At 38.9% G+C, this 12,690-nt stretch overlaps 1 protein-coding gene across 6 annotated transcripts in view; it reads left to right on the top strand.

Moving 5' to 3' along the window:
* Positions 1-12,690, top strand: part of GULP1 (GULP PTB domain containing engulfment adaptor 1) — a 779,810-nt gene that overhangs the window by 377,983 nt on the left and 389,137 nt on the right. For all 6 annotated transcript variants that reach the window (XM_040357182.1, XM_040357181.1, XM_040357183.1 and 3 more), the window contains one exon: positions 8,224-8,291. In XM_040357182.1, the coding sequence (XP_040213116.1) occupies positions 8,264-8,291 (28 nt within the window). In that variant the 5' untranslated portion in view covers positions 8,224-8,263. The remainder of the gene's footprint in view (positions 1-8,223; positions 8,292-12,690) is intronic.

The following is a 12,690-nucleotide window of genomic DNA, read 5'->3' as shown; positions in this document are numbered from 1 at the left end:
TTGGCCCGAGGTACCCTATATGTCAGGGGTCTCAAACTCAAATTACCTGAGGGCCACAAGACAAGTTTTCATATGCCATGGGGGGCCGCATGCAAACTTTCAAACTTCAAAAACAACAGTACTGGTGTCAGCGAACACATTATTAACCCCCAGCACTGGTGTCAGCGAGCGCATTATTACCACCAGCACTGGTGTAAGTCAGGGTTTGACAAATTTGCTTGGAATCTAGGAGCCAGCTAAAAAAGTTAGGAGCCAGAAAACGCACCCCTTCCCGACGAGCTTGCGCGCAGAAGCGAACACATACGTGAGCAGCGCCCGCATATGTAAACGGTGTTCAAACCACACATGTGAGGTATCGCCGCGATTGGTAGAGTGAGAGCAATAATTCTAGCTCCTCTGTAACTTAAAACATGCAACATGTAGATTTTTTTAAACGTCGCCTATGAAGATTTTAAAGGGTAAAAAAGTTTGTCGGCATTCCACAAGCGGACACAATTTTGAAGCGTGACATGTTGGGTATGAATTTACTCGGCGTAACATTATCTTTCATAATATTAAAAAAAATGGGGATAACTTTACTGTTGTCTTATTTTTTAATTAAAAAAGGTGTAATTTTTTCCCAAAAAAGTGCGCTTGTAAGACCGCTGCGCAAATACAGCGTAACAGAAAGTATTGCAACGATCGCTATTTTATTCTCTAGGGTGTTAGGATAAAAAATATATATAATGTTTGGGGGTTCTAATTAGAGGGAAGAAGATGGCAGTGAAAATAGTGTAAAATGACATTAGAATTGCTGTTTAACTTGTAATAATTAACTTGTAATACCAACGGCCACCACCAGATGGCGCCAGCTCACATCTGGTGGTAATAACTTGTAATACCAACGGCTCACCACCAGATGGCACCAACTCAAAAAAAAAAAAAAAAATTTTTTTTTTTTTTGCTCCCCTCACTTCCACCCTGCCTGAGGGCCATTTATAACTGGTCCGCGGGCCGCAAATGGCCCGCGGGCCGGTACTTTGAGACCACTGCTATATGTGAATACGTCCATCTGATCGCAAAAAAGTTTGATAGCTGCCGTTGTAATACTGTACTCGTCTCAATCCCCATTGCTTCCGATTTATTATAGTTATCATTAAGTTGGACAATCCAGCTTTTTACCTGGCCATCAATGGACACTGAAAAATCCAGAGAGCTGGAAAAGAGGTTGCAGGAAAGCACAGAGCAATTACAAACCCGTCTACAGTTTAGCTATTCCTATGCATGCTAATGACTGATATACTCCTCAGCACAACTACATCTTGCACATATTTCATGTTGTCTCTTGTAGTTCATCATTTTTACATTTTTATGACAATGATAATGTGACATGATTATAGATAATTGGGATAACCCGTATGAAAAGGCAGCAAAAAATATGTGGTCCTAAGGTAGCATTAAAACTAAATACTGCTTTGAGGATAGCTGTACCAGAAGAAAAACAATAAAATATGAAAATATAAATGTGAACATGCAGCCTATCATTATCATTTGATGGATATCAATTATCAGTTATAACTTGGTATAATTTCTGCTCCCGATCATGCTTCTCTTGTACATTTTTATGTTTGCACTTTTTTATTTTAAAGACCAAATGCTTCTGATACTCAACATTTCGCATAATGAATAAATCATATATTACATTTGACAGCTTAACTACAACATTAGCTACAAACTAATGAAAAGGCTGGCACTGCTCCAATCCATTTTGAGCTCTGCTGCTCAGTTCATCTGCCTCTCTCCCATTGCTCTCGAGTGCTACTCCTCTCTGCCAGTACCTACATGGCTCTTAATCACACAGAAAATCATTTCTCTGTTTCCTTTACATGTTTGTTTTCGGGACTTCTAACATGACTCCCCCCTGCTTTGGCTTTCCCATTTGTATTCTGTTACGTTCCACACAATCCTTTGTACACATCCCTACAAACCTCAGATAAATACAAGCAAATAATATCATCTAAGATATTTTACCCAGTCACTGATCCAGCACTATTTTCTTTTAGTCACATTGTTGTAGCTCTAGTATATAGCTTACTCAATTTTTATTCAGACGTGCACAGTCAGATCTTTCATATTATATATCGGCATTAAAATATATATTTACATATGGATTTGTCAGTCGATATGTTTGATATTGCCTATATAGGCCACTGTTACTTATATCACCTATTGTATATTGTACTAATGGAGACAATATGATGATAATGGTGGTAATACAGTATTTGTAACGTTTATGTGTAGCCAAATTATTTTTTTTTTTTAATAGAGCAGGGAAGGGTGAAGCACCTACTAGATTTTATGTTGTCTGTGTGCTGCTAGGGAGATTTCCCTTCACTTCCTGTCCTGGAGATACAACAGAAAGTGGATGAAATTCCCATCTTAAAGAGTTCTCATTATAACATTTTCCCCACTGGAAGTTCTCTCTCTCACTTCTTGCAGTTAAAAGTACTCTAACACAAAGGATTTCCTCCTATTCCGCGTATACACAACCGTTTTTCATGACGAGAAAAATGCTATTTTTTAAATTGGTCATGAAAACCGGTCGTGTGTAGGCTCCAGAGCATTTTTTCTCGCCGAGAAAAATGGGCATTAAACATTTAGAACCTGCTCTATTGTTTCTCGTCGTTTTTCATGTTGTCGTTTTTCTCGTCATGAAAAACGGTTGTGTATGCGCTTTAACGAGGGGGAAAAAAACGCACATGCTCAAAAGCAAGTTATGAGATGGGAAATTAGCATTATCAGCCCAAAAGGTGGCGTCATTCGAATGGAACTTCCCCATTATAGTGCCGTCGTACGTGTTGTACGTCACTGCGCTTTGCTCGAGTATTTCTTATCACGATCGTGTGTATGAAACGCAGGCTTAAGAGGAATCACTTCGAGAAAAACGTTGTTGTTTTCCATGACATGAATAACGGTCGTGTGTACGCGGCATCACTTTCTGTTTCAGTGAAAATGGTCACCAGGGCACCAGGGCACATAGAGAATTTAATATTTCCAGAGCAGACAGAGGTAGTTATACAAGTTTAACCCTTCCTCACTTCCTTCCTCACTCTTTCCAAAACTAATAAGTGTATACGTATATAATTATACATAAGCGAATGGTCCAAAGGAGTGCTCCCCTGGACAGCGCATGGTCACACAATTATGCAGACTACTTGCATGAAGATGAATTGGGTGCCACTGCATTAGCAATTAAGGTGAATAGCACTACAACCATTTGTACTTGTCACTAGTACTGTACCCCATGTTTTAGCTGGCAGAAATATTCAAAACTGTATAGCTTAAGGTGACAATGTTGGGAAAAGTAATTAAAAATACTATACCATAGGTCATCTGCACTTATTCCTTCTTTGTGGGATTCAAGAAGTCCATAAACTTATGATGACTTCTATTCAGCAGCAGGTTAATTTTTTTGTATATTGTGTCTCATGAAAATACCTTAAAGTGACTTTCTCTCAAAAATGTAACTTCCAAAACCAGATATCCCTGCAAAGTAAGAAGTGAATACCTACCTCTATCGCTGGTCAGGTAACTGAAGAAAACTAGACATGTGCGTTTCATTTAGTTCTGAATCTAAAATAAGACGAAATTTGTGTGATTTGGCGACTCAGATGTATACGAATCCCAAATTTCAACAAATCCAAAATAGATTATAATGAAAATGGCAGCTGTTTGAAGAGGAATAACGCTGTTATGGTAGCAGCTAGCTACCATAACCCCAGTTTCCTCTTCTTCGGTGGGCGGTCCGCTACAAGTTAAAAGTGGTCTCTGTGGCAGATACACCACAAGATCATTTTTAGCGGCAGCCGGAGAGGGGCCATTGGCAGCGGGGGAGGCGATCCGGTCCTCTCTGTTGCTATGTACAGTATGGAGACGAGTGAAGGGAAGATGGCTTCCACCAGTCTCTATATCACACTTCCGCCCGGTCTTAGAGGTTTCTTCAGAATGACAAGGTCTTTTTGACCCCAGATCTCATATTTAAGAGGACCTGTCATGCCTTTTCCTATTACAAGGGATGTTTACATTCCTTGTAATAGGAATAAAAAAGACAGACATTTTTTATTTATTTTTTAAACAGTGTCAAAATAAATAAAAGAAAATAAATAAAAAGAACATTTTTTAAAGCGCCCCATCCCGACGATCTCGCGCAGAGAAGCAAACGCATACGTGAGCAGCGCCCGCATATGAAAACGGTGTTCAAACGACACATGTGAGGTATCACCGCGATCGTTAGAGTGAGAGCAATAATTCTAGACCTCTTCTGTAACTCAAAACATGAAACCTGTAGAATTTTTTAAACGTTGCCTATGGAGATTTTTAAGCGTAAAAGTTTGTTTCCATTCCACGAGCTGGCGCAACTTTGAAGCGTGACATGTTGGGTATCAATTTACTTAACGTAACATTATCTTTCATAATAAAAAAAAATTGGCTAACTTTACTGTTGTCTTATTTTTTAACCTCTCTGGCGGTATGAATATGTCTGGAATTTTGTACCAAAAGCAGTACAATTTTTTGCATGGAAATTTGGCGTTTTATACTGTAGGCCTGCAATTCTTAGGAATAACTAATCTGTCCAAACAAGAGTCTAGTAGTTTTGAAACACAAAATCATAAATTATAATATAATAAATAACTATAAATAATTATAACAAATAATAATGTAATTATAATAAAAATTATTCAATAATGTAATCAAATCAAAAATACAGAAATTTGTTCAGTTGCAGGTTTGTCGCTGTCATTATTTTTATTGTTTGATGATGAATTTCCCCACAAAACGTTACCGCTCAATTCTGCAAGTGATTCTAATTTATTATCGCTGTTTTCTAGCTGGTCTAAAAGCACTTTTGATGTAAAGGGACACTTTTTGGTTGATATGGACAATCTCCAGTTTCCAGGCAGAACAGTTTTTATTATATAAAACTGAATGCAGAACACTGGGCAGACCACTAGAGACAAAGGGGGTGTGTATTTATTTCATACAGTACTGTAATCTGTAAGATTACAGTATACTGTATGTGTATTGTGTTTTTCACTTTTTGAATTTGGCGCCGAACTCCGTCCCCGTGCATCGTAACGTCGCAGGGAACGGAGCTGTGAATCGAGCGAGGAGACACAGTGGAGGAACCCGCACACACAGCGGGGACACATCACAGGATCCAGGGACAAGGTAAGTAACTTCCCCCTGTATTCTGCAATGCAATGCTGAGTCTGGCTCGGGGTTACCGCTTTTGGTATAAAAAATTCACCCCGAGTCAGACTCGGGATTACCGCTAAGGAGGTTAATTAAGAAAAAGTGATTTTTTAAAAAAAAAAAAGTGCTCTTTTAACCCCCCTGGCGGTATTCTCGAGTCTGGCTCGGGGTGGAATTTCAGAACCAAAAGCGGTAACCCCAAGCCAGACTCGGGATCGCCTTGCACCATCCACAGGCACAAGTTACTTACCTTGTCCATGGATCCTGCACTACCTCTCTGCTGTGTGATCGAGCGGCATCCTCGCTCGATTCACACAGTGCCTGTGTGCCGCCGAGCTCCGTTCCCTGCGACGTTACGACGCACTGGGGTGGAGATCGGCGCCAAATTCAAAAAAGTACCGTATTTGCTGGCGTATAAGACGACTGGGCGTATAAGACGACCCCCTAATTTTCCAGGAAAAATGTTGGTTTTGGGATATACTCACTGTATAAGACTTACTAGTCTTTCTGGAAGCTGAGGGGGAGCCAGAACCGCTGACAGAAACAGGCTTTTTCAAATCTCACTGTGCCATTACATTACATTCCTCACTGTGCCAATACATTACATGCCCCCACTGTACCATCACTTGCCCCCACTGTGCCATCACTTGCCCCTTACTGTGCCATCACTTGCCCCTTACTGTGCCATCACTTGCCCCTCACTGTACCATCACTTGCCCCTCACTGTACCATCACTTGCCCCTCTCTGTACCATCACTTGCCCCCACTGTGCCTGAACTTGCCCCCACTGTGCCTGAACTTTCCCCCCAGTGCAATCACCGCAAACAGACAGTGCAATCACTCACTTTTTTGTGTGAATAGACAGGCGGTGACAGTCTCCGTGCTGCACGCGTCAATGATTTGAAAGCCGCGCCTTCTCTTCAGAGTGTTCTGTGATAGGTTGAACACAAATTTTCCCAGCAGCGCCTCTGTTCTGTGTTCCGCCTATCACGGACGTTTTCTCATCTCGTCCGAGGATGAGAAGGCATCACAGAACACAGAACAGAGGCGCTGCTGGGAAGATTTGTGTTCCGCCTATCACAGAACACTCTGAAGAGAAGGAGCGTCTTTTAAATCATTGACGCTCGCAGCACCTTGACCGTCCCTGGCGTATAAGACGACCCCCGACTTTGGATGCATTTTTTTGCATCCAGAAAGTCGTCTTATATGCCGGAAAATACGGTAAATAAATACATTACATACAGTATACTGTAATCTTATAGATTACAGTACTGTATGTAAAAAATATACACCCCCTTTGTCCCTAGTGGTCTGCCCAGTGCCCTACATGGTCTTTTATATAATAAAAACTGTTCTTTCTGCCTGGAAACTGGAGATTGTCCATAGCAACCAAAAAGTGTCTCTTTATGTCAAAAGTGGTTTAAAACCAGCTAGAAAACAGCGATAATAAATTATAATCACTTGCAGAATTGAGCGATAGCGATTTGTGGGGAAATTCATCATCAAAAAATAAAAGTAATGACAGCGACAATTCTGCAACTGAGAAAATGTCAGTGTTTTTGATTTGATTACATTATTGAATAATTTTTATTATAATTATATTATTTTTTGTAATAATTATTTATAGTTATTTATTATATTATAATTTATGATTTTTTATTTTTTTTTGTTATACACGGGATGTCTACTAGACTCTTAATTGGACAGATTTAAGTGAGTTATTCCTAAGAATTGCAGGCCTACAATGTAAAACGCCAAATTTCCATGCAAAATAATGGTACTGCTTTCAGCACCTAAAATCTGAAATAATCATACCGCCAGGGAGGTTAAGACCGCTGCGCAAATATGGTGTGACAAAAAGTATTGCAAAGACCGCCATTTTATTCTCTAGGGTGTTAGGAAAAAATATATAATGTTTGGAGGTTCTAAGTAATTTTCTAGCAAAAAACAAAACAAAACAGTTTTTACTTGTAAACACCAAATTTCAGAAAGAGGCTGGGCGATTAAGTGGGTTATTAGGGATTCATTTGTTTTTTTCAGATGAGAGTAGTTCAGTAGATTTTGACTCTTGGCTGATTAGCCAATTCTTTTTGCATTAACATTTTTCATTATTTAAAAAAATGCACTACATTTAAAATGGAAATATGTCGCAATAAATACAGTAAGGTACAAAAGTGAAATACGATGATTCCTGCTTATTGAGTTTGGGTTGGATGAAGGTGAATCCATCAGAATCTCTGAATCATAACATAGCAAATTAATCTGAAATTAATGTAGTTCCATTCAATACTTTGGGATGCATGTGACTCCACTTGATCTTGCCCAATCAGCTTATTTCATTTCTCTTTGTGGGTTGGACTAGCAGGGCCAATCTTCCAAAATAACAATAGAATAACAGAACTTGCAAAAATGTTACTTGTCTTAGAAAAACAAAGATACGAAACAAATGCAAATATTTGAAATTCTGAAAAAAAAAACCATTGTAATAGGTATTTACTTTCTGCTTTGGAGGGATATCTCATTCAAATTTTTTTATTTTTTTGTGTTGCAACTAAGTTTCTTTAAAAAATTAATGAGACAATGTGGGTTGATTTACTAAATCTGGAGAGTGAAAAATCTGGTGCAGTTGTGCATGGTAGCCAATCAGCTTCTAACTTTTAATCTAAATTAGGATTTGAGAAGAAGCTGATTGGTTTTTATGCAAAAAAGTACCAGAATTTGCACTCTCCAATTTTAGTAAATCAACCCCAACATGTTAACATTACAGCTTTTAAGCCAGTCTTTGTGGTCATGCATACAAAGCACAATGCTCAAATTGATTGCAGAAGGTGACTATTGTTTTGTGCATTGGTGTTCCCATATGCTGTTGAATGTACATCCTGATGTTAGGTCTCTACTGGAATTAAAAACCAAAAAAGTGTCTGGGAAAGAAGGGTGTATGTTTGTTTTTCACAATTACTATCTTAATGTATTATTGTAATTTAATTTTAGAAAGAGAAGACTCGCAGACTGACTTTTTCTAATAAACAAAATGAATCGTGCATTTAGCAGAAAGAAAGGTAAGCTTTTTGATATAAACTATAATAGCAGGGAAGCTGTGTTTGCAAACATTAGGGTCAAATGTTGTTCTAGTCAAATTAATTCCCTTTTCATTGATCCATATCATATTAATTAATATAGATGATGAATAATGCCTTTAGCTATATTATGTTACTATTGGGATCAGCAGGTGTTCTGTAAAGTGCTTAAGGCAGTATATAGTAATTTAGTCTATGCAGTCAATACAGAATAAGAATTTTAAATATTAAATCATTTTAAATATTAAATGTTTTTAAGTAAATATTACAGTTTATATCTTCTGATTTAAGCAGCATATCTTCGTGTTACAGTGTAGCATATGGTGTGTGTATATATAAAAAGTCTACACACCCCTGTTAAAATGTCAGGTTTCTGTGATGTAAAAAAATGAGACAAAGACAAATCATTTCAGAATTTTTCCACCCTTTAATGTGACCTATAAAGTGTACAACTCAATTGAAAAACAAACTGAAATCTTTTATGGGGGCGGGGGGGTAAAAATAAAAAAAATATGTAGCTTGGTTGCATAAGTGTGCACACCCTCTTATAACTGGGGATGTTGCTGTGTTCAGAATTAAGCAATCACATTCAAACTCAGAGAAACAGAAAAAATGAGAATCAGCGCCAAATATAATAAAATAATTGGTAGTGATGCTGCACCAAAAATTTGTGAAAACTGATAAAATATGAAGCAGTGAACAAATGAGCACAAAAAAACATTGGGCCAGATTCACAGACAAATATGTTACGCTGCGGCGGCGTAACGTATCCCATTTACGTTACACCGCCGCAGGTTTACAGCGTAAGTGCCTGATTCACAAAGCACTTACCTGTAAACTTGCGGCGGTGTAACGTAAATCCGCTCGGCGCAAGCCCGCCTAATTCAAATAGGGCGGGCACCATTTAATTTAGGCGCATTCCCGCGCCGAACGTACTGCGCATGCTCCGTCCGTCAAATTACCCGACGTGCATTGCGCTAAATGACGTCGCAAGGATGTCATTGGTTTCGACGTTAACGTAAATGGCGTCCAGCGCCATTCACGGACGACTTACGCAAACGACGTGAAATTTAAAATGTCGACGCGGGAACGACGGCCATACTTAACATGGGTTACACCACCTAGAGGGCATGCTTAGTTTTCGACGGAAACGACGTAAATTTAGAGCGACGGGTAAAGCGTAGGTTCGTGAATCGCCGTAACTAGTAATTTGCATATTCTACGCCGACCGCAATGGAATCGCCACCTAGCGGCCGGCCTAGAATTGCATCCTAAGATCCAAAGGTGTAAGTCAATTACACCTGTCGGATCTTAGGGTTATCTATGCGTAACTGATTCTATGAATCAGCCGCATAGATACGACAATCGTATCTCAGAGATACGACGGCGTATCAGGAGATACGCCGTCGTATCTCTTTTGTGAATCTGGCCCATAAAAACCAACAGGACATGGGTTTGAGGCTACTACAAATTCTACACCATAATTTAAATGATCAAAAACAGCCCAGCATAAATGTGCATGTGCATAAACAATAAAAATGATGATGAGGTTCTTCGATGCAGTTTGTCTCCAACACCGTGCCTCATAAAGTGCAATATGCTTATATCAAAGTGCTCCACCCGAAGTGATATATTTATTTACATATGTGCTCACCAGATGTCATTGGCCACAGAGTGACCACCAGGCATATAGTATAGGGACTCCTTTCTCATTAGGCTCAATCCTTCCAAATCGCATGTGATTCCAATCAACAATCTGCCAAATCAATCGGATTCCCACTTGATCATAAATGTAAATGATACTCCTCCAAGTATTCCACTCTCAAATGCATATCCACAGTTCCTTTCAAGTAATCTGTAAAGTTGGGCTCCCCAAAAACAAGCCGCAGAAAGGCAATATAGTGTAGTATTGTCTTTATTAAAAGCACTTACATGCATATAAAAGATGCCATAGATAGCAGCACAGCTGTGTGATGAGGCAGGGGCTGGTCCGTCACTCCATGGGTGATACAGGAAGGGCAGCGTGCGTCTCAGCTGAGAAGTTAATAAAAAGAGAGGAAAGCTCCAATGTCAGGTAAATGAAGGCTTCAATTTCTATGCATTTCGTGCGCTAGCGCATTTCTTCAGGAAAAGTATGTGCATTTATGCTGGACTGTTTTTGATCATTTAAATTATGGTGTATAATTAGTAGTAGCCCCACACCCACGTCCTGTTGGGTGTTATGTTTATTTGCGGCCATTTGTTCACTGCTTCACATCCAAACTCATGTTAAATAGACTAGTACATACCTGCCATCATTTAAAGTGCCTCTGATTAACCCCAAATAAAGTTCAGCTGTTCTAGTAGGTCTTTCCTGACATTTTCTTAGTCGCATCCGACAGCCATGGTCCGCAGAGAGCTCCCAAAGCATCAGAGGCATCTCATTGATAAAAGGTTATCAGTCAGGAGAAGGGTACAAGGCATTAGATATACCATGGAACACAGTAAAGACAGTCATCATCAAGTGGAGAAAATATGGCACAACAGTGACATTATCAAGAACTGGACGTCCCTCCAAAATTGATGAAAAGACAAGAACAAAACTGGCCAGGGAGGCTGCCAAGGAGCTGCAGGAATATCTGGCAAGTACTGGCTGTGTTATGCATGTGACAACAATATCCCATATTCTTCATATGCCTGGGCTTAGGCGTAGAGTGGCAAGACGAAAGTCTTTTTTTACAAAGAAAAACATCAACAAAGGAATGGCTTCACCAGAAGAAGATTAAAGTTTTTGAATGGCCCAGCCAGAGCCCAGACCTAAATCTGATTGAAAATCTGTGGGGTGATCTCAAGAGGGCTGTGCACAGGAGATTCCCCTGACAGATTTGGAGTGTTTTTGCAAACAAGAGTGGGCAAATATTGGCAAGTCAAGATGTGCTATGGTAATAGACTCATACCCAAAAAGACTGAGTGCTTTTATAAAATCAAAAGGTGCCTCAACAAAGTATTAGTAGGGGTGTGCACACTTATGGAACCATATTATTTATTTATTTTTTTACTGCCCTCCACCTAAAAGGTTTCAGTTTGTTTTTCAACTGGGTTGTAGAGTTTATAGGTCACATTAAAGGTGGAAAAAGTTATTTGTCTCATTTTTTTACATCACAGAAACCTGACATTTTAATAGGGGTGTGTAGACGTTTTATCTATCTATCTATCTATCTATCTATCTATCTATCTATCTATCTATCTATCTATCTATCTATCTATCTATCTATCTATCTATCTATCTATCTATCTATCTCTATCTATCTAGTGTGTATATAGATAGATAGATAGATAGATAGATAGATAGATAGATAGATAGATAGATAGATAGATAGATAGATAGATAGATAGATAGATAGATAGATAGATAGATAGATAGATAGATAGAGTGTATATAAAGAAGTATTGACTATTCTTGAGATATATTAAACTGCCTTATAAAAGTTGGCTTATGCTTTCCCCATAGTGCCCCTGGCATTCATTCCCTATATTACTTTGTCACTCTGTGTTGAACCCAATTACTGGAGAAGATTCTTGATGGTCATGTCTAGGTACATATTTTTACAGAAAAGCAGATTTAAAAAATGACATTGCATATACCGTAATTTCCAATGCACCTACTCAATTACATTGTATGAGAGAAAAAGAGAAGACTAGGAGCAGCAGAGAGAGAAAGAGAGCAATAGTAATTTGTCTGTGTGGAATACTGTTATTGTGACCATGTCTAGTGTGAATAATAGTTTGTAGTGACATTTAAAATATCTATCCCTAAATGATTGTTGTAAATGTGTGCAGTTGGACAAGGTAGGTTGTAGTGCAACACCAGTAGTTGTGCAGTATTTTAGACTTGGGCTTTTGATCTAAGTTTCACCACAAATAGACCTGTAAATTATGTTGCCCTAGACACATGTTATGTGAATGATATTGATCTTTCTTGTAGGTAGGGATGAGCCGAACACCCCCCTGTTCACTTCGCACTAGAACTTGCGAACACACCAAATGTTCGTGTGAACTTTTGAACCCCGTTAAAGTCTATGGGAAAAGTGTTTGGGGACCTGGGTACTGCTCCAGGGGACATGTATCAATGCAAAAAAAAGTTTTAAAAACTGTTGTTTTTTCGGGAGCAGTGAATTTAATAATACTAAAAGTGAAACAATAAAAGTTAAATATTACTTTAAATTTCGTACCTAGGGGGTAGGTCATTTCTGAAAGGAAAAAAAGTCTTTTAAAACCGGACTTGCGGCAATAATGAATTGTCGGCACCAGCAATTCAGAGAGAATTCATTCATAAAAAAAAATAAAAATAGCGTGGGGGTCCCCCCAAATTCCATTACCAGGCCCTTCAGGTCTGGAATGG

The sequence above is a fragment of the Rana temporaria genome, chromosome 6 (assembly GCF_905171775.1).
Source record: "Rana temporaria chromosome 6, aRanTem1.1, whole genome shotgun sequence".
NCBI classification, from domain to species: Eukaryota; Metazoa; Chordata; class Amphibia; order Anura; family Ranidae; genus Rana; species Rana temporaria.
The sequence above is the reverse complement of the archived record's forward strand: the minus strand, read 5'-3'. Positions and strand labels throughout refer to the sequence as shown.